A 24,342-nucleotide genomic window follows, 5' to 3' on the forward strand; every position below is an offset into this window, starting at 1 on the left:
CACCTTCTCGTGGTGCACCCTGTTGGGTATCTACTTTGATACTGAACGAACGAGGATGAGCTGGCAATTTGGGATTTAGCCGACCAAATTGTATTCTTATTGGTTAAACCAAAATAAAAAATGATGGTACAACATGACAAAATTTCATGCCGGCTGGGGCGTCGCCCGGTTAAACAAGGCCCCCGTTGTTTTCGCCAGGGAACCAGGGCGAACAGCGAAAAGTCAGCTACTGGAACAAATCTGAAAACAAACCCCAACTCAACATCACCAGAGTTAAAGATCGGTACTATCAACATAAGAAGCCTGAATGGCAAAGAAATGGAGCTAGCTGAGGAATTAGATAAGTACCAGATCGACATAATAGGGGTGACTGAAACAAAAAAGACCAAAACTGGTGAGATCTTTCTGAGCAATAAATACAAAATGTTATATTCAGGCAATAACAATCAAGGAAAAGAAGGAGTAGCCATAGTATTCAACACAAAATACGAGGCTAATCTTCTTGAATGGCAGTCAGTCTCAAGTAGAGTAATGTGGGCAAATATGAGAATGGGGAACTGGACAATGAGACTTATTTGTGCCTATGGTCCCACAGAAGGTTCTACTAAGGTAGAAGTGGAGGAATTTTTTCAGGCTTTAGAAAAAGCAACTGACACAATGAAAAATGAAAAGTTGGTCCTTGTTGGGGATCTAAATAGTAGAGTAGGAAATGATTGTGAGACATACAAAAATATTTTGGGAAAATTTGGAGAAAAGAGCAAAGCTAATAATAATGGCAAATATCTGTTGGATTTCTGCTCAGGACATGGACTGGTTATTACTAACACCATGTTCCAACATAAAAATGTGCACAAATTCACATGGAGAGAAGAGGCTAGGAATAAAAAAAGTCTCATTGACTATGTTATTGTTGATAGTGATGTTTTCTCCCTGGTGCAGGACACCAGAGTGTACAGAGGATTTGAAATTGGAAGTGATCACTATTTAGTTTTGAGCAGGATAAAATTGAATTTCATATTGAAAAGAATAACATGTAAGAAAGTTTTAAAGCGAATAAAAGTTGAGCAGCTCTCAGATGTAAACTGTAGACTAAAATACAGAAATATTATTGAAAAGAAAATGAAAGAGTTTGAGAACAGGAATCAAACCTTGGAGATTCAGTGGCAAACTCTGAAGGAAACATTGATTGATTCTGCCAGAGAGGCATGTGGTGAGGTTGTGTGCAAAGATAAAAAAATCAGAACTCCCTGGTGGACACAGGAAGTTAAAGAGGCAGTGAAGGAAAAGAAGAAAGCATATCAAAAGTTCCTGGCAAATAAGTCAGCTTTTACTCTTACAGAATACAGAGACAAATGTAAGAAAGCTAAACAGTGTGTAAAACTAGCTAAACAAAAGTCATGGGAGGACTTTGGCAAGAATATAGAAAATAAATATCAAGAAGGTGGCAAAATATTCTGGAGGTTGTTGAAGAAGCTTAGGAATGGAGGAAAGAGTGCTGTAAAAGGAATTAGAGATGATAAAGGTGAAATGAAAACAGGAGAAAAAGATATCCTTGAAGTATGGAGTAATTACTTTGAAAAACTGCTAAATGAAACAAGCAGTGATAACAGCACAGTGATAAAAAACACTGACCAGGCATGCAATCAGGAATACATATCCATACTTGAAGTAGAAAAAGCCATCAAAGGCTTGAAATGTGGAAAGGCAGCAGGAGTAGATGATATTCGACCAGAAATGCTGAAGTATGGTGGTATAAGAGTCTTACAGTGGCTGCACTGCATAGTTCAGAAAGCCTGGACAGAGGGACGAATTCCCGATGATTGGAGTAGAGCTCTCATAGTACCCATATATAAAAAGGGAAATAAAACTGAATGTGAGAATTACAGAGGTATTTCCCTACTGAGTGTTCCTGGCAAGATCTATGCAAGTATACTTGAGAAACGGTTGAGAAGAATTGTGGAAGAAAAGCTTGGTGAAGAACAAGCTGGATTCAGGCCAAATAGAGGCTGTCAGGATCAGATCTTCACTTTACGACAAATAGTCGAGAAAGCATGGGAATATAACAAAGATCTGTATTTAAGTTTTGTCGATTTGGAAAAGGCATATGACAAGGTGCCAAGAGAGAAGCTATTCAATACACTGCAGTTATATGGTGTCAATGGGGCATTATATCAAGCAATACTTAGTCTTTATTTGAGTTGTGAGTCAGCAGTTAGAATTGAAGGAAGTACAGGAAGATGGTTTAATGTTAAATCTGGTGTGAGACAAGGATGTACATTATCCCCTCTGTTATTCATTATCTATATGGATCACATTATGAAGGAATGTGGTATTAAACCTGATATCAAAATGGGAGATGTTAATGTCAGCTCTTTGCTTTATGCGGATGATGTTATACTTCTAAATAAATCCGCTACAAGTCTGCAAGATTCTCTGACTAAATTGAATAGCTGTTGTAATAGATATGGTATGAAGGTCAGCAATAAAAAGACAAAGACAATGAAAATAGGCAGAATCATTGAAAATGTCAACTGTGTTGTGAATGGTGAACCTGTGGAACAAGTAAAACATTTCAGCTACTTAGGCACAATTTTTACTGAAGATGGTAAACTAAATATAGAAATAGACAACAGAATCAGCAAAGCTGGTATCGTGGGAAGTCAATTGAATAAATTCATATGGAATAAGAAAGAAATTAGTCGGAACACTAAATTAGCTGTATACAAGACTGTGTTCAAACCAGTTTTAACTTATGGATCTGAGAGCTGGGTCAGAAGTAAAACACTTGACCAAAGACTAGAGACCGCAAATATGAGAGTCCTGAGAAAGATTAGAGGCGTGAACAGATGGCATCAATGGCAATATCATATTAAAAATGAGGATATTAGGAAAGAACTTGACATTGTCAGCATCCAGGAATGCGTTAGCAGAGCTAATCTCAGATGGTATGGTCACTTAAATAGAATGGGAGAGGAAAGATTAGCAAAACAAGTGTTCTCTGCCAGGTTGGCAGGAAAACGACCCAGAGGAAGACCAAGATATAGGTGGATTGATACAGTACAAAGTGCCTTAGACGATAGAAACATAAGATCTGATAATGTTGCAGTCTTGACAAGTAACAGACTGATTTGGAGGAAAATTGTAGATAGGAAGTTAGTAATGATGTAATTTTTTCATGTAGTACTGTCATATCCTGTACACCCCTTGAGGGTACATGGCAGGAATTTGATGATGATGATGATGATGATGATGATGCAATCAGTAAGGAAATATCTATATAATTCTAAAATTCAGTTTTATTTCCCTTTTTATAGATGGGTACTATGAGAGCTATGCTCCAATCCTCTGGAATTTGATCCTCTAACCAGGCCTTCTGAATTATGCAATGCAGCTGCTATAACACTTTTATACCTTCATATCTGAACATTTCTGGCAAATTTCATCAAATCCAGCTGCCTTTCCACATTTCAGGTTTTTGATGACTTTTTCTACTTCGAGTATTGATAAGTGTTCCTGACTAATTTCCTTTAAAGAGTTTTCTACCATCATGCTGACATCGCTTGTTTCATTTAGCAGTCTTTCTCATTCAAATTAAGCAGTCCTAATTACTCCAGACATCTACAATATCATTATCTTCAGTTTTCACATCACCTTTATCATCTCTGATTTCTTTTACAGTACCTTTTCCTCAATTTCTAAGCTTTTCAATAGCCTACAGAACATTTTGCCACCTTGGTGATATTTATTTTCTATATTCTTACCAAAGTCTTCCCATAACTTTCATTTTACAAATAACCAGTTTTACACAGTACTATTCTTTCTTATATTTTGCTCTGTATTCTCTAAGTGCACAAGCTGACTTACTTATCAGGAACTTACAATATGCTTTCTTCTTTTTGCCTCTTTAACTTCCTGAGTCCACCATGAAGTTCTGATTTTTCTATCCTTACAGACAACCTCACCATGTGCTTCTCTGGCTGAATCAATTTATGTTTTCCTCAGGATTTATTACTGAATCTCTAAGTTTTGGTTTTTGTTTTTAAATTCTTTCTTTTTTTGTCAATGATGTTTCTATATATTTCAGTCTACTGTTAACATCTGAGAGTTGTTCAACTTTTATTTGCTTTAAAACTTTCTTACATGTTCTTCTTTTCAATATGAAATTCAATTTTATCCTGCTGAAAACTAAACAGTGATCACTTCCTGTTTCAAATCCTCTGCATACTCTTGTGTCTTGAACCAGTGTGAAAACATCATGTTTAATTATAAAATAGTCAATGAGACTTTTCATGCTTCTCGCATCTTTTCTCCATGCGAATTTGTGCACATTTTTATGCTGAAACATGGTGTTAGTAATCGCTAATCTGTGTCCTAAACAGAAATCCAGCACGCATTTACCATTATTATTATCTTTGCACTTTTCTCCAAATATTCCCAAACCATTTCTATATGTCTGGTAATCATTCCTTATTCTGCTGTTTAGATCTCCAAAAGGATCAAATTTTTCTTTTTGATTGATCCAATTGCCTTCTATAATGTCAAAAAATTGCTCCATTTCTTCTTTGGTAGAACCTTCTATGGGATCATAAGCACAAATAAGTCATTGTCCAGTTTCCCCCCATTCTGATATTTGTTCACATTATTCTACTTGATATTGCCTGCCATTCAAAGAAGATTATTCTCATATTTAGTGTTGAATACTATAGTTACTCCTCCTTTTCCTTGATTGTGATTGCCTGAATATAGCATTTTGTATTTGTTATTTAGAAAGATCTCATATGTTTTTGTCTTTTTTGTTTCAGTCATGCCTATTATGTCGATCTGGTACTTATCAAATTATTCTGCTCGTTCCATTTCCTTTCCATTGATGCTTCTTATGCTGATAGTGTGAATCTTGAACTCTGTTGATGTTGAATTGAGGTGTGTTCTGCAATTTGTTCCAGCAGCTGACTTTTTTGCTATTCACCCTGGTTCCCTGATGAAAAACAATGTGGGCCTGGTTTAACCAGGCAATACCCCAGCCAGTATGAAATTCTGTCATGTTGTACCATCATTTTACATTGTGGTTTAAGGCAATAAGAATACAATTTGACTGGTTGGTTAAATCCTAAATTGCCAGCCCATCCTTGTTCCAGGTAGATACCTAATAGGGTATACCACGAGACGGTGAGGATTGAACATTAGATCAGAAACTACAATCAGTTCTCCGCATTCCTTAAAAGACTATGTGGAGGTCTCCTCGCAGTTATACAGCTTTGAACCTTAAGCACCCCAATAGGAGACTAAAGGTTACTAAAATGGATCCTTGATACAAAGATGGCAGGAAAAAGACCCAACAGAAAACTAAGCTCTAGCTGGATTGATGCATCAAAGTGCCCTACAGAATAGAAATATAAGACTTGACAATTTTGTGCTTACTAATTTGGAGGAAAATTGTTGATATGAGGTAATTAATCATGTACATTTAATTGATCAGTACTGTCACACTATACTGTATAACCTTCGATGTACATACATATCAGGATATTGTATTTCAATATAACTATGAAATGTCATAGTTATATTGTATACAATCATAAACAAAACCTTTGAAAATATGTAATATAATAAAAATATTGCAATATATTTCCTGTACAATCCAGACAAAAAAAAAAGTGTACCGATAAAAGTATGAAACTATGTTAATACTTTATTTTCAATTTTTCTAAAACTTTCACATTTTACATAAATGCTGACATTTACATGTGAAGTATTATTAATGACATCTCATCAAAATGAAGTCATAATGGCTTGATTCAAAAAATTTACTTAATTAATATAAGTATATTAACCTTATGTAAGCAACAGTTAGACACTGAAATCTCGGTGCTAGTTCTCGCATCCTGAGAAACTGCATTACTTAAATTTTCTTTGTTCTCAAGAAGCTCTGAGGAATCCTGGAAATAAAATGAAATTATTATTATTATTATTATTATTATTAAACAAGACCTCATGGAGTCAAAGACTCATCTAGGAGGTCCTTTTATCTCACACACATCTCATCATACCGGGTCTTAAACACATTCAAACTCCTTGCAGACACCACACTCTCAGGCAAGGCATTCCAATTATTCACAACTCTGCACGAAAAAAACCTGCCTCTCACTCCCCTACTCACACCCTCTTTATACAGTTTCCAGGCATGACCTCTGGTTCTCCCCTGATCTCCCACTATTCTCTGTAGAACTTCTCCACCATTGATCCTATAACAACCCCTTACCAACTTGTAGGTCTCTATCATATCTCCCCTCTTCCTTCTCTCCACTAGACTCTGCAAATTACATCTTTTCAATCTTTCCTCATACTCGACATTCCAGAGGATTAGAGATTAGAGAGGATTAGATTAGAGACGTGCAGCTCAAGAGACGTGTGGATAAATAAGGCTATGTCCCATGGTATTGTTTGCTACCAGAGGATTAGAGATTAGAGAGGATTAGATTAGAGACGTGCAGCTCAAGAGACGTGTGGATAAATAAGGCTATGTCCCATGGTATTGTTTGCTAGATGGGTGGGAAACATTTAAAAATTACATAAATGGTGTGATATTGGTATGTGTAACTAGAGTTTGAAGAATAAACACAGTACACGTGAAATGAGTGTGTAATTACTTCAGGATGTAATAACAAAGTCCTACAAATCAAAGATATACTTAGAAAAAAAGTATAAATATATTGTATGCTGTGCTACTTCACATGTATGATGATGTAATATCTGTCCTAATAAGAAAGCAATTGGATTTTTTTATTTTTTCAGTTTTCCCAATCTAGATTACGCTACTGAATCTATAAAATAAGGATGATCCTAATGGAAAATTTTAATCAAGGAACATGGACTGAGCACACATCATTTGGCAGCATGATAGCCACCAACATGTCATGATGAATCAAACATCAACATTACCAAGCAGGTAAAAAGCATTCAGTAAAAAGGAATATATGTAGAACCATTAGATGTTGATTACAAAAAGCTCCATAGTCAGCTTAAATCAATATCATGAGAAAAGCTACAGGATAATGATCAGAGCATGGGGATTGAACAAATTTCAAACATGCAGTGCACTGCTGCAGCTCAAGAGACGTGTGGATAAATAAGGCTATGTCCCATGGTATTGTTTGCTAGATGGGTGGGAAACATTTAAAAATTACATAAATGGTGTGATATTGGTATGTGTAACTAGAGTTTGAAGAATAAACACAGTACACGTGAAATGAGTGTGTAATCTTTTTAAGTAAGAGATTCTTAAAAAAAAAAAAGATTATGTGGAAGGAATAATAAGGATAATGTCAGTAATGAAAATTATAAGGAGCAGGTCATAAGAGTTCAAAATATTGTATGGAAAGCTATGTCTGAGTATGAAAACAAACTGGCTCTGTAAGCTACAGACAGAAAGAAAGAGTATGAAAGAATAACTGAACTGGATGTAGATAGTATGCATGTGACAGATGCAGAAGAGATTGTTCAAGTAATGCATCATATATTGTTTAAGGAAATTAACATGGACTTGATAATAACAAAAATATTTAATCATTACTTCCTGTATGTCACTGAAGTTAAATTGGCATCTTCAAGGATTAATACACTGGTATTAAACACATGCATGCAGGCACACTTCAATAACAAAGATAGAACAGGAGAGATACAGGAAGACCTAAAGTACTATAATTACGTCACCTATTGGCTATGGTTGGGACTTCTTGACCATTGGGCTGACTATCTGCCAATGATGGTTTCCCCATTTATAAAGGTCACTTGATACAACCATATTTGTTTAGGTTGGGACAGTTGGTAAAAGCTGTACCAGATTCAAGGAAAAGCCTCTCAAACTTAAATTTGCTTCGGTGGAGCAAGGTGACTTTTTTCCACTGGATCCTGTGCCAGGTATCCAGGACATGGTCTGCTAATCCTGAGCAGCAGGTATTGGTGGAATTGGATGTAATCTTGGTGCTCTGATATAAGAGTATTGGCTGTACTAACTGTTTGTCTGTAATATGAAAGGTTGCTGTTGCAGGTTACCGGGTACACTCTAAGTAAATCCAGACATTGCAGCTGGTCTTTGGGGGAGCAAATAAGGCTGCTAGCTTTTTTTGTGTGGTTTTATAAGTGGTCACAAGATTGTGCTTTTTTAAGATCTTGCCCAGTTTTTCTGAGACACCACGATTTTAGGGGATGGTGATGGATTTGCTGTAAATTATGCTTGGAAGGGATGGATGATATAGGTCTGTGGTGTTAAAATTCTTTTTATTTGGTGGGAGGCGTAGAGCCATTTAGCCAACATAATGTTTTTAATGTGGGTGAGTTGCGTGTTCAGTGCAATGTTATCTGAGCAAATTATTTTTGCCCAATGGACTAAGGTTTTTATAGCTTCAAATTGTTGAGAGGGGAAGGTGATATGACTGTTGATGGATGTATCTACCTGTGTGTGTGGGGATTTTCTGTAGACTAATGAGGGTCAGAGATCCATTTGGTTGTCTTGTAACTAGGGGGTCCAGGAACGGCAGACTGTTGTTATTTTCTATTTCTGTTTTGAATTAGATCCTTGTATGTTGGCTGTTCAAATGGGATAGGAAAGTTATAAGGTGTCCCCCCCCAACTATGTGGACAAATTGCAAACACATCATTCACATAGTATAGCCAAATAGTGGGTTTATGAGATGGGGGAAATTTAGGCATTCTTTTCAAATGTCACCTTGAAAAAGTTAATGAAGAGTGGAGAAAGAGGGGAGCCCATGGCTGTACCCTCAATTTGTTTCTAGAATTTTCCTCACCAAATAAAATAGCCCAAGTTCATATTGAACTGAAGCAGGGTTGAGATATCAGAAGGAAATTCTACTTGTAGAATTTTAACTTTTAGTGGCTCTTTTGTAAATAAGGAGGCGATATTGAAACTGACCATTAAGTTGGTATAGGGTCTTGTATCCTGGACTTAAAATGGGCTGCATTTCTGATATGTGACAAGTGGTACAGGAAAGTACGTTGGCTAAATATTTAGCTAGTTTGTAGGTAGACGAGTCTATACCATCTAGAATTGGGTGTAGAGATGCATCCCCTTTATGGAATTTTGAAGTCCATAAATTGGGAGGCAGGGGTTCTGGAATTGTAGGGGATTCTGGAAAAGAGGATGTATCTTTAGTTTGTTGGTCACATCTGCTGCTTAGGAAGTGACATTTTTTTTTTTTAGCTTGGCAAGCATTTTTATTTGGCAAGGAAAATTCTAGAAACAAATCAAGGGTACAGCAGCCATGGGCTCAACTCTTCCCCCCCCCCCATGACTAAATTTTTCATGGAGACATTTCAAAAGAATGCCCTAAATTTCTCCCTTAAACCCACTATTTTGCTATGCTATGTGGAGAATGTGTTTGAAATTTGGCCACATGGCCGAGACACCTAACTTTCTTATCCCATTCGAACAGCCAACATCCAAGGATCTCATTCAAAACAGAAATAGAAAGTAACAACAGTCTGCCCTTCCTAGACATCCTAATTACAAGACAACCAAATGGATCTCTGACCTTCACAGTCTACAGAAAAAAACCCACTCATTACACAGATAGATACTATATACACAGATATTAGTCTGCCCAACAAAATTAATTTGTGCAAATAACTCATCCAAAGTGACGTCAACAATTCACTTTCTGGATCTTATTCTCATAAAAGAAATATATCTCCCTGCCGGCTTAATTCTCTTAACCTCCCTAACAGCCGAGGTGGATGAAATAGTGAGACCAAACTGCACTTCTTATCTATGTTATTTAATAGGTGTTACAGAATTGTATCCAGATTTAGCTGTACATCTATAGATGTCATGGCCAGTTGGGGATTAATAAACTATGTAAAGACAACAGCATAGTCATTACTAGGTCGACAAGGGAAATGCTACCATTATCCTCGATGTCAGTGAACACCCCACCTAGAGACATTTAGATTATGATCCTAGAAAATCACAAATCAAGAAACTAAAAAGTCTACTCAAAAAAGTTTCTATCTGGCCCCCTGATGTCACAAAAAAACTCGAACCCTTTAGTTGCCGTGCCCCCCCCACCTCCGGATATATGGCTTACCTAAGATTCATAAACCCAGTTTCCCCACTGCCACCACCCATATAGTAGTACCACTGATTTTCCTTGCTATAAATTATCCAAACAGCAAAATCTCTTCTCCCCACCCCTTACTGGTCATACCACATCATACATAAAAAAAATTCTTCCATTTTCAAAAGCTCCATTGAAATTATGACTGTTACTGATATCCTAGTGAGTTTTGACATCGCCTCATTGTTCACTAACATTCCCATAAATGACAACTTATTACTGTTAAAAAAAGTTCCTCACCCTTGATATCATTGACTTCCTTTCCTTTGCTATCCATTCCAGTTATTTCTCTTGGAAGAACAAAATTTATAAACAAATAAAGGGTACACCTCCATGGAATCTCCCTCTCACCCCCACACCTTGCAAAACTTTTTATGGGAAATTTTGAAAAACAAGATCTTGTCTCAGCCTCCTCTCAAACCTATCTCAACCATATCTGGTTGAGATATGTAAGTGATGTCCTTTCTCTTTGGTCTCATGGCCCAGACACATTAGATACTTTTCTATGTCACTTCAATAGCCTTCACTCTAGAATCCATAAATTAATGATGTCAAGAAATTATATTCTTGGATTCATCCTTTATCCAGGTGTAAGCAAACAAAGTTTGCACTTCAAGTCATTTCACAACTGGGCTACTTGTATATAGAGGCCAATGACTTCACATCAATAATGTATCCTTACATGTCTGTAAGGATACATTATACATGTATCCTTACAGACATGTATAATGCTATGCATTATGGGAAGGGCCATTACTCATTTCACAACAGAAATGTTTCATATCAGTGTGAATCCTCATGTGAATTTTGAGGTCACCCTTACATAAAAATTCTTTCTTACAAATTTCACAAATGGGCTTCTCTTGAACATGAACCTTTAAGTGGCTCAAGAGGTATATGCTTATATGAAAATTTCACCCTTCCCATAATGCATAGCATTATACACGTCTGTAAGGATATATGGGAAACATATATTTGTAAGGATATATGCTTCTCATATATCCCATATATTGCATTATATGGGAAATTTTGAAAAACAAGCTCTTGACTCAGCCCCTCTCAAACCTATCTGATTGAGATATGTAGGTGATGTATTTTCTATTTGGCAAGTGATGTGAATTCATTAGCCTCTATATATATATATGAATTGTCCAGTTGTGAAGTTACTTTACGTGCAAACTTTGTTTGCATATGCTTGGATAAAGGATGAAACTAAGAATATAACTTCTTGGCATCTTTAATTTATAGTATAACCAACTGAAAAAAACTTTCAACCCTAGAATCCAATTTACTATGGAAAAACAAATTTTCAAAGGCTAGACTATTATTAGTCTAGCCTTTTAAAATTAATCTTTCTAGACACCTTTGTCACCCACCTACCTAATGGTAACCTGTCCTTTTCAGTATATAGAAAACCCACTCAAACAGGCAGATGGTACATTCACAAATCCCCCCCCCCGCCCCACTCAACAATATGGTGTCATAAAAACGCTTACTCATCTCATAACATTTGTTCCAATGAGACCTCTGTTGAAACAGAACTTACTTAACCACCTTACCGGCCGTTGTGGATCAAATACGCATCCCCATACGCTTCGTATCCATCATATATTTCATTGTTGTAACAATGGTATTACAATTTTAATAAGCACTTCGCATCCATGATAAAGTGAACGTCTATAGACGTCTTGGCCGGTAGCGTGGTTAATCATAAACACCACACTTTTCTATCTAATGATTAGAGTTCGTATTCCCACAATATCAAAAAAATAATCATTCCACCAATCCATGACCTTCTCGTCAGAAAGATTTTAGTAATGCTATTACCATCCTCTATGTCTGAGGAACATCAGAAGAAATATCCAGAATCTTAAATACAATCTTTGCACCACTTTCAAGCCCAACTTAAAACTAGCTATCCTTATCCATTCCATTAAAGACAAATTCACTCACTTCTCAGTTCCAGATGTATATAGAATTCCTTGCTCCTGCAAGTCGGAATACTATGAACGGATCAGACAGGAAGATCAGCTACCATCCAAGTGGAAGAACATATAAATATATCTACAGAATCAACTGGAAAAAGACAATCATGCTCCATGACAGTAAATGTAGAAGAGAAAGACAGTTTTTAGAATCTGCTGATGCTGCTCTTAAAAATTAGTCTTATTTAAATAAATATAGTTGCATAAAACTTTCCAAAATATGAGAAACACTAATATTTCAATACCTCAGTTTACATCCTAGGGTCACAAATTGGTGTCCACCATAGAAGGTGCCACACCTAATTAGGATTCTAGTTATTCTTCAACATGTTTCAGTTAGTTTTGTACTCCCTGACGATGTCTCTCTAACTGAGATGATATTGCAACATTAAGTAGTTCTTTTGTTTCCTAGTGCTTCCTAGTGCACTACATTAACTTTTATCATGAGTTTTTCCCAGCACTTAAGCCTTAACCCATGGATATTTCCAAGGTATATGATCAACTATGTCATCACATCCTTCTTTCTGTCTCTGTCCTACCTTTTTTTGAGAATGGTTTGTCAGCTTCCTCTCTGGTTCATGCCAGAATTTAGGCTGGCATTGTCCTTTCATCAACACTCTTTCTCCTAATGCATTAATTATCTTCTTTTTACTAATGTCCAATCTTATTTATATCTTTCCAGATAATAAAGACTTACAATTAGAGGGTGGAAGGTGGTGCAAGTGGTGAATATCGGTGCCAAAAGATGGATTCTTTTTGGAAATTTTTAGTGACAATTAAGTCTTTTTTTTGCATAATTATAAGTGTTTATGTGATTAACTGTATGGGTAAGGTGCTGAATTTTTCTATTTTTAAAGATTTAATATTTGTTTTATTGTATACTGTATTGTGGATCATGGTGCCAATGCACAAAACAATAGCAGGCGATTTTAATATTATGATTACATTCACTGCAACATGTATGAAATGAATGGCATTCACGGAATGAAAGATTTTTGGAAGAAGAATGTAACAGGGGAATGTGTTTGTCAAGAGTGTTTCATGAGCATGTCTTTTCCATTACTTGCTTTCCATTATTTTCCATTACAGATACATGGATTTCTTCACAAAACAAAACATAAGATTGTGTGGTTGGAGAAACACCTGGAGTAAAGCATGACACTGAAGAGAAAGAAAGGGGAGAGAAAGCAGAACATGAGGGAGTGAAAATAAGGATCAGATACTGTATGATGATTCATTGATATGAGGAGTCCTTCAGGAGAGTGTGATGAAATGGTGTTTTCTTGAAGCTAAGATAAAGGATGTCAATGATGCTGTAAGAATGCAAAGAGTTAAGGTGAAAGAGATGCTTAATTTGGCTGGTACAAATGATTTAGCATGTGACAAGCATGGTATGCAAGAAGACATGAAAGAGTTGCTCATGCATGAGAAAAAGAAGAGTGAGAAAGCAAAAGCCATGAGCCTGTTGCCACAGTATGATAGCGGCAAGCTGAGACAGTGAGCTATGATTGTGAATGAGTCAGTTGCAGACTGTGCAGGAGGAATGGTGTGAAGTTTGTGGATTTGTAGAGTGGGTTTGATGGAAGAAATGACACGCACACACACATGGTGGATGGCTTGCATCTAAATGGAGCTGGTGTCAGGAGTTTTCAGAAAGTGCTGTTCAGTGAGATTTCGGAAGTACAAAGTCAGGGAAACTAGAATGTTTAGGTGAAGTGTAGGTGAGAGCGGATCCAGGTAACCTAGGAGTTAGTAAGTGGGAGAGTGATCACATGATGCAAAATGTAGCACCTACAATTAACTTTAGTCGGCTAAATAACACAAGGTATAAGGGAAATTGTGGGATGAAGGGGGAATTGCAGTTACTGATGCTAGAAATATTCAAAATAGGGATGAGGAGATTTTGGCATTGGTTAGCACACAACTTGGCCAAATGTTATGGGAATAAGTGAGTTGCAGTTGACCAAGGATGATGTGGTCATAAGAAGAGAATGCAAGGGATATAGTAGCTTCAGAGAGGAGAGAAGAAACAGGATGTGGGGAGGGATTGTGCTAATGATAGCAGAGGAATTAAAGCCAAAAAGGGTAGAAGTACATTAGGGGGAACAGGGATTCAGAGTGTAGTTCATTTGAGACTCTCTAGTGTGAAATAGAGGCCAACAGAGCTAAATATGTAATTGGCTGCTGTTATAATCTGGGGATATATGGGAGAACGTAGATAGCATGCACTCGCAAATTAGTATGATGAGTACGGGTTAAGTAATTATTATAGGAGATTTCAACTATGGAGACAGACTAGGAGGAGGAATGGTCACAGGCAAAGAAGGAAATGGAATTTATACAGCTGCTGAGAAAGATGATTACCACGGGCAACATGTAATGGAGGGGACATGACGTTCAACAGTGCTGGATCTGATTACTGCATCAGAGAACTTAACCAATCTAGCTATACTGTCTCCATTTGGAGAAAGTAATCAAGTAATCATTTGGAGTCAAGTAATCTTGATCTGGTAGATTGGCAGATATGCAGGATTTTCTATTAAGAAGGGATATATGCAGAATTGCAAAGCAGGAGATTATGACAAGCTGAGGAGACAGTGTTCAGCAGAGCAGTGGCATAAGATTTGGAGAGCAGAGATATTGGTGCATGGGAGGTGGCCAAGAGATGTTTGTAGAAAGCAGTATCTGAACATATACCTAGAGTCAGAAGGATAAATCATGGATGACTAGTTTCATTAAGCAAAAGTTACACACAAAGAAAAGGCGAGAGATTATAAAGAAAATGTTCACGGGCATGCTAAACAGTGATTAGCATGCCCATGAAGTACAAGTGATTGTATGGTATAGAAAGCCAAAGCTAATTATTATTATTATTCAGGCCTCCATGGAGTCAAAAGACTCTTCGTGGGAGGTCCTTCCTAAGACATAAAGTCTGTCAAGACTCATCGATGGGAGGTCCCCCCCCTGAGAAACACAAAGTCTATCATACCACTCTTTAAACTCAATGACTGTTCTCGCTCTCACCACTCCATCAGGCAATGCATTCCATGGTTCAATCACCCTCCATGCAAAGACACCACTCCTTACCCTCTTGCTCACAGTTTCCTTTCGTAACTTCCAGGGATGGCCTCTTGTCATCACTCCTTCCCGCTGTTCAACAATTAGTAGAGAAAGCTAGCTGACAAGGTCAAAATAAGCCCTAAGGAGTTATTTCACTATGTAGCAATTAAAAGGAGGAATGACTACAGAAGGATGATTTTAAACAGTGCTGATGGTAGGAAGGTAACAGAACCAAACCATATAGTTGAATTACTGAGTGAGCATTTTGCAGGGACTGTACCATCTAGGTGGTGATGTTGCAATGCCAGATGTGACACTGAAGAAATTGAAGTACTTAAAATATTGCAGAACCTCAATACAAACACAGCCGTGAGATTAGATGGCATATTGGCCTGTATATTACGAGAATGTGTGAGGAATTATCAGCTCCTCTGACCAAGCGATTTAATTTAAGCCTCGATAGTGGGAAGGTGCAACTGGAGTGGAAAGAGGGGAAAATAGTCCCATTGTATAAAGGAGGCTCCAAGAGAGAGAGAGAGAGAGAGAGGAAGGAAGCAAATTATAGGCCAATCAGCATCTCAGGAGGTTAAGGTACTGGTGAAATTGGTGAAAGACAGAATTCAAGACTGGGTGGATAGGAATATAAGGGACAACATGGTTTTGTGAAAGGTAGGTCTTGCCTTAGTAATTTGTTTTAATCAATTGACAATGGAATTAGATACAGGAAATGGTTACTCAGTGATACTGCTAGACTTCACAAAAGCATCTGACAAGACTTCATGTAGAACTCTATTGCATAAATTGAGGCAATTGGGGGATAGATATAAATCTATCCCACATTTGCTAGCTGACAGACAGATATCAAACAGTGGTTTATGGAGGAGTTTAGTCCAGGAGAAAGCACGTGACCAGTGATATAACACAGGACTCAGTACTTGGTCCTCTGTTGTTTAATTTGAATATCAATGATATAAAAAATGATTTGACAGGTTGTTTGCACACGATGCTAAACTGGGAAAAGCAATGGTAAATGAAGGTGATGCAGAGATCCCACAGGAAGACTTAAACATACTAACAGTATGGAAAAAGGTAAATGGCTGCCAGTTTAATGTTGCCAAGTGTAAGGTAATGCACTTTGGGAAGAGATAAGAAGCTGCGTACTATATTGATAGAACTAAACTGCAGGAAACTGATGAAGACAGAGACTTGGGTGCGGTTTTGGACATGGCGTTGAAGTTCAGAGGGCATATCAGATTACATGGTTTTTGTAGCAATTTCTTAACATACAATAATCACAAAAATAAACACACAAAATAAATAAGGAAGAAAGTTCAAAAATTAATAAAAAAAAGAAAAAAAACTGCTTCTTCACTGTACAAAACCTGCAACACACACATTAATACGACCAAAGATACTGTAACTATTCATGTTTGTGATGTATATATAACTATTATATAACAGAAATGTAAAGTTGATTACTTAGTGCTATATGCTTTAATTGCCTCATACCCTTGGGTATTAGGCAAATAAAGCAAAGAGGAAAGTGTAATCGTGCTAGTCATATCGGTGCACTTTCCTCTTTGCTTTATTTGCCAACATTATCTCTAATCCAAAAAACTCTCAACATTATCTCTAATCCAGAGTATTTTAGTAATAATGTGTGGCATGGCTGCTTGTATATGGAAATATGACTCTGGAAATATAAACATTACTTCAACCTTGGTATCACTACTGGGTCTGGATCCCACTGATGGCACCTCAACAAAGGTCGAAATCAGTCTGGCTAGTGATCCTTCCCATAGTGCATAGTATTATACATGTCTGTAAGGATATGTGCTTCAGATCATGGGATACTAAGATAAGTGATGTGAAATCATTAGCCTTTCTCTCTCTCTCTACACACAAAAAAAGGGTGTCCCATAATTCTTAGTGCAGTTTTGATCTTTAACTGCTTCAAAAGTATCAAAGTTACAGAGTTGCAATAAATATCATTTGAAAGTATAACTATTAGAATTTTTGATGCATGAATATTATTATTTCATTACATTTTTCTTATTTTTTTTTCTAGACTGGTTGATTGCAGATGGCAAATGTTAGAATTGATGGAAGAAAAAGTCAATTGCATCCTGTGGCTTGCTGAACTCAAGTCCATAACAGCAGTAAGAAGAAAATTTTCTGCCCATTATAACAAGGAGGCTCTCCACAGAAATTTAATTAATAACTGGATGAAAAAATTCAAAGAAACTGGATCAATGCATGATAAACCCAGATCAGGGAGACATTCATCAAGGGAAGCAAATGTGGTCGAAATTGAAAGGGCATTTGATAAGAGTACCAAGGAATCAGTGCAGCATGCTGCTGATGAATTAAATATACCAAAAACCACAGTGCACAGAATTCTAACCAGCAACTCCATAAACATGCTTACAAAATTACGACACAAATGGAAAATGACACAGATGTTATTGACATGCTGACTTTTTTCAGATGAAGCAATATTCCACATAAGTGGGAAAGTTAACCATCACAATTGCTACATTTGGGGTACAGAGAAGCCTCAGGAAATGTGGCAACATGAAAGAGGCTCACTTAAAGTTAATGTGTGATGAGTGGTTAGGAGGTGTTGCATTATTGGGCCGCTTTGATGAGCCCACTGTCAGGGGGTGAATCTTATTTAGCAATGCTTCAAAATATTTTTATTCCTGAATTAAAGAAAATTAAATCTTATGAATAAAACCATTTTCCAACAGGATGGGGCAGCCTGTCACTATGTGGCACAAGTACAAAAGTTTCTGGATGACACTTTCACAGACAGGTGGGATCGATAGAGGAGGTTCTCTTGCATGGCCACCTCGGTCACCTGACCTGATTCTGTTAGACTTTTTCTTATGGTATCACATCAAAACAGTCATGAATGCTTCAAAACCCGATTCTCTCAATGACCTTAAAATTACAAATGCAATCAACGTAATCACTTCTCAGCAACAACTACTAAATGTTTTCCGGAACTTCGAAAATCACCTAGTTACATGTATCACACAAGATGGCGGTCATGTTGAGCACTAATAAGAAACAAATCATTGTAGATAAAACTTAATTACATACTCTTTAAGCTATTATATACTATAAATCTGTAACTTTTATAATGTTGGATCTATTAAAGTTTAAACTGCACTAAGAATTAGGGGACACCCTATATATATATATATGAGTTGCCTAGTCGTGAAGTACTTCACACGCAAACTTGTTTGCTAACACTTGGATAAAGGATTAAACCAAGAATATAATTTCTTGGTATCTTTAATTTATTTATACTACCTAGGTAATGTACAACACAGCTGTCCAAAACTTGACATTAAAGTGAACATTGATAAAGCAACTGTTGCCCTTGAAAGATTACAGCCTCTTTGGGAGAACAATAAAATTATTGTTATTATTATTATTGCACAGGTATGTCCATGGAGTCCTCAGTCTCATGGGAGACCCAAATTATCAACACAATACCTATCATACCTCTCCTTGAAATCATTAACAAACAAACCACTTATAATTGCCTCAGGCAACCCGTTCTATTCATTCACCATTCTCCAAGTGAAAAATCTAGGTCCTCATCCTTTTGATAACAACACTCTTACCAGGGATGATCTCTTGTTTTGACACCTCTAGCCAAATGTTGAAATATTCCTTTGTATTAATCCTATAAAATCTTTTAAGTAACTTAAATGTTTCTATCATATTGTTCCCCCCACCTTGCCTATCAACCAACTTTTGCAATCTACAAACCCTCAATCTATCCTAATAGGGCAGCATTCCACAGACCACTCTCCAACTTGGTCACTCGCCTCTGGATCCTCTCCACCACTTCCTCATTCCCAAGAAACTTAGGTGACCAGATCTGAGCACAGTAATCCAGATGTGGTCATATCAAGGAGTTATAAAGACGAATGATAACTGTTTGTTATTGTGTCCTTCAATAACGAAATAAGGCTGTGAGCTACCCTAGCTACTTTATCAATATGTCCACATTAAATTGACGTCCATAATATTCTGCCCATCCTCTGGGCCTATTTAAATTATTCTGTAAGCTTTCTACATCACCTTGATTAATATTACCTAACCAAACTTTGCATCATCATCAAATGACTGAATATCTCTCTCTCTTCAAATTATTCGAAGTAAAGCATTTGGGCATTGATGTTGACAGCAACCTGAAATGGAACTTCTGAATCACATCTTTAAAAATCAAATTGAGGTTCGTAATTAACAGAATATTTTATGTAAAAAAAATTGTCAATTCAGCATTTTTGAGATGCTCATTTATATTATTCATGAGCAAATTCTTCCCTGTAATATGGTATCACCTGTTAGGGTGGACATTACTACAACAATCCACTTCCTTTGATTCAAATACAAAATAGAATAATCAGAGCTATAGCCATTACCTTTCTTCACATATTCAACTAGTGATCTATTTGTCATTCTTAGCATTCTGCCATTACAGAAACTTTATATAACTGTATACACTACATGTAAGAAATAACATTATAAATTTTTCTGTGTATATACTGTAGACTATGGTTTATGTTGTGGCTGGAACTTGGTAGTAGTTCCCAAGATGAACCAAGATATTTGTTTCAAATATTCTGAGCATTTAGCAACAAGCAGCTACAATTAACTGCTGAATGAAATAAAGTCTATAATATCAGAATGCACTTTTAGAAAAAGATTGAGAGACTACCTCATGGGACTAAATAATGTTACCATGTACTTGAGCACGAGCACAACAATGCAGCTGGTCTGCCAATCCATTCTAATTTGAGCAATCCATTCTAATTTGAGCAATCCGTTACAAATTTAAATCTTTAGTGATGTAACTAAGTAACGTTTTTTGTGCATTGCTTTTTTCTTCTATGTATTACCTACCCAACGAAGTCTTCTAGAAAGAAGAAACTAGTAGTGTCTTTAAAAATAAATTAGATATATTCTGATTTAACATTCAACTATATAGTAATATAAGTGATTCTCATTAAATATATATATATTATTATTACCCAGGACCTCATGGAGTTAAAGATTCCATCTGGGAGGTCCTTTTATCATACACACATCTCATCATACTGTGCGTTAAATGCACTCAAATTCTCTGCAGACACCACACTCTCAGGCAAGGCATTCCAATCATTCACAACTCTGCACGAAAAAACCTGCTTTTCAGTTTCCAGGGATGACCTCTGGTTCTCCCCTGATCTCCTACTATTTTCTGTAGAACCACTCCAACATTGATATTATAACAACCCCTTACTAACTTGTAGGTCTCTATCATATCTCACATCTTCCTCCTGTACACCAGACTCTGCAATTTGCATCTTCTCAATCTTTCCTCATATTTGCCTTTCCAGAGGTTCAGAAACTACCTTAGTCAGTTGCCTCTGGACCCATTCCAACATCTCTCCATCCTTCTGAAAACAAGGTAACCAAATCTGGGCACAACAGTCCATGCGTGAACTAATTAAAGCCTCATACAATGGAACAAGAATCTCCCCACTTTTACAAGATAGTGTCCTCTGCATCACTCCCAGAAACATTTGTGTTATAATCACAATTTTGGCTATGTGTCCTCTAAATATCAGATCCTTATCTGCTACCAACCCCAGATCCCTTATAATATATCCCCACCAAGCATAAATTCTACATCCCATGTTTGTTTCCCAAATTTTAAAACCTTACATTTTGCAACATGGAATTCACATCCCCATTCCTGTGCCCAATCACTCAATTTATTCACGTCTTCTTGTAAGGCCACATCTTCTCTACTCTTCATGGTTCACCCCAACTTTACATCATCTGCAAACAACTGAATATTCCCATTCAAATCTTCACCAATATCATTAATATACAAGTTAAACAGTAATGGCCCTAAAACAGACATCTGAAGCACACACCATTAGTAACTTTCCATTTCCTGGATATCACTCCCCCAACACAACTTGTTGATGCCTATCAACAAGTTGTGTTTGGGGGTGTGATATCCAGTAATCCAATGTCAATGAAGAGACCTCAATAAAGGTCAAAACTGGTCAGGGTAGTGACCCCTGCAACAATGCATAGCATTATACATGTCTCAAGGAGATGTGCTTCACATTATGGGATACTAAGGAAAGTGATGAGAACTTAGTCTACCTTTGCCATGAGTTGTCCCAGTCCTGAAGATACTTCACGCATAAAGTTTGTTTGCTTACACTTGGATAAAGGATTAAACTAAATATATAATTTATAGTCTAACCAAGTGAAAAAACTTCCAACATCACACCTACCTTACTTAACCTTCTGACCCTTGGAATACATTTAGACATTGCATCTACTAGATAGTTCTTGAAAATTCTCTAAGCTGCATTTATCTCTTTTCCAGCTAACCCCCCTCATTCCATGCTACACCTGCAAGTTGTCTCCTGAGCTCTTCATAATCACCCCCCCCCCCTTTGTAGTTCCACATATACTCTTTTCTCACAGAGGTCCTCACACTGCTGGCAACCACCCAGGTAATCATTATGGTCATAATAAATATATATATATATATATATATATATATAACTTGGATAAAGTTATATCCAATGTGTAGTATTACTTTTTACTAATCTATTATTATCAATTGTATTGTTATAAATATAATTGCTCTATTGTATTATATTTTCATTTATACAACTTATTCAGTGTATATATTATTTTTATTCTTCTTAGTGTATATCTAATACATTAAAATGACTTGTGTGTTTTAAAATACAGTAGAATCCATTTATTGGGATCGCAGATAATATTATCAATTGGCTATTGTTTCAAAATCAGTCAGTCCCAAAATGCACCATTTAAAATTAATTAAAAATAATCCGTCTATTATAATCAAAGTTCCAGTTACTGTTATCAAAATCCTCAAATATTTAGCCTTTTGCATCTCGGACTTAAGAACTTTAAGGGTTAATTAGGAGAAAATTTCACAATGAACATTCGTCAAAATCTGACTTTTGTCTTTTGTGTTAATCTTCTTTCAATCTTATTCTTCTATAAATCATATATCTTCCAGGTAAATGAAGGTTAGTATCTTCATATAATCTTAATCTTCCATACAGTCGAAATGTGATTTTTTGAGTTTATTTTTGTGCTGTTTAAAACAGCCCTTAGCATTATGGCAGAAGCAAGTAAAAAACAAAGATTTATCTTTTCAAGAAAAGCAAAGAATTTTGTAGTGTTATAAGTTGCCCAAAATGAGTCAGCACAGTGCCGCTGTACATTTAAAAATTTCACAAACAGTCTTGTGTAAGATCTTAAAAAAACAGATCACACATTGAAACTTCAGCTCTTACTAATTAGAACATGGATCAGAAGAGAGCCCAATCTGGTAATGACACTCAAGTTGAATCAACATTAAAAATTATCACTTGCGTTTGGTTGGTAGCAGCTTCAGCTTCCCCTAAAGGGTACTCACATCGTGCAGGAACGAAATCAAATAATTGTGAGTGTGTGGCAAACCAGTCCATGGAGCACTTTTCTTGCCCCCTTCTTCAATTGCCTTGCACAAAAGAGGACCTTATATCCTGCACAGAAAGAGCAGTTGAATGCACAAGATAATAGAAGAACATTTGACCATATTTATTGTATAAAACTTATATGTACTTTTTTTCCCCTTCATTTTTTACTTTTCATTCCCTGTATAATTTATCTATTAATTTAAGTGGTTCTCATTTATAATGTATCAACCTAATTTGTTGTAAATAATGTCGTACCAGTTACTACTGTAGTACATTTGAAAACAAAATAAATAGCATTAAAAATTTGGTTCAGTAATGTTCATGAAAAGAATGCTTCAATTAATGGGCCACTAATGTATCAAACACATGATATCCCCTCACTACATAAGTTTTTTAAATTAATTAAATTTAATAATATTCTTCTTCTTCTGCAGCTTCTCCCACTTAAGTGGGGTCACAGTTGATGAGTCTCCTCCACATCCTCCTGTCTTGCGCTGTCACCACATCCAAGTACTTCATCCTCAAGTCCTCTTCTACCAGCTCCCTCCATCTCTTCTTTGACCGCCCACGTTTCCGCCCTCCTTGCACATCCATCTGCATGACCCTTCTTCCCACATTCGTCCTCCCTCCTCATCACATGACCAAACCATCTCAACCTTGCCTCCTGTATTTTCGCTCCTAAGTTCGTAACTTTCACTGTTCCCCTGACGTAGTCATTTCTCAGATGATCCTTTCTGGTCACACCGCACATACACCTAAGCATTCTCATCTCTGCTAATTCCATCCCGCTGATGTTATTTTTCCTCAGGGCCACAGTTTCTATAAAATACATCATAGCTGGCCTCACTACTGTCCTATAGATTTTGCCTTTCAGATTGATCGGCACCCTCTTATCGCATAACACTCCAGCCATCTCCCTCCAGTTCCTCCAACCCGCTTGTATCCTGCATCCCACTTCCTTTTCAGCTCATCCATCTTCTTCCACTGTTGAACCTAAGTATCTAAAGTCCCTCACCTTCCTGATGGCATTTCCTTCCAGCTCCAGATCTGTCTCCTGGCCACCACCCACTGTACAAAACATATACTCTGTCTTACTTCTGCTCAGTCTCACACCTCTCTCTTCCAGTACTTTTCTCCATCTTTCGAGTTTAGTTCCTGCTTCTTCTCTTGAATCTGCACACAGCAAGATGTTATCTCCATACAACATTGTCCAAGGCGCATCTTCTCTCACCCCCTCCGTCACCACCTCCATCACAATGTTAAACAGATATAATTATAACATATATAAATATAATTAAATTTAATAATATTCATAACAATAAAATGAAATAAATAATGCAATTTTTTACATTCTTTGCTTAATGTTATCACTGGTTTTTGTTATCGAAAAGTAACTGTCCCAAAGTAATCGCAATAAACGGCATCTACTGTATAACAATAATAATTATTATTAAGAGGGATTCAGGGGGATGAGTTCCTGATTCCGGGGACTCATCGAGGGAGGTCACATGCTGCATGTACCAGCTTTCATAATTGTTCTTGAATTCATTCACCCTACTAACACACAACATCCAATGACAATCTATTATAAGTTGAAAATAATGAATGGCAATGCTGTAGCCCATGAAGTTAACTGAGGCACAG

The 24,342-nt window shown here is 36.7% G+C and overlaps 1 protein-coding gene across 2 annotated transcripts in view; it reads right to left on the bottom strand.

The window, feature by feature from the left end:
- Positions 1-24,342, bottom strand: part of LOC150099876 (M-phase inducer phosphatase-like) — a 399,908-nt gene that overhangs the window by 250,322 nt on the left and 125,244 nt on the right. For both annotated transcript variants that reach the window (XM_090404127.1, XM_090404129.1), the window contains exon 6: positions 5,832-5,936. In XM_090404127.1, the coding sequence (XP_090260253.1) occupies positions 5,832-5,936 (105 nt within the window). The remainder of the gene's footprint in view (positions 1-5,831; positions 5,937-24,342) is intronic.

The sequence above is a fragment of the Typopeltis vanoorti genome, chromosome 14 (genome assembly GCF_054136105.1).
Source record: "Typopeltis vanoorti isolate ZY-2024b chromosome 14, IOZ_Tvanoo_1.0, whole genome shotgun sequence".
NCBI lineage: Eukaryota > Metazoa > Arthropoda > Arachnida > Uropygi > Thelyphonidae > Typopeltis > Typopeltis vanoorti.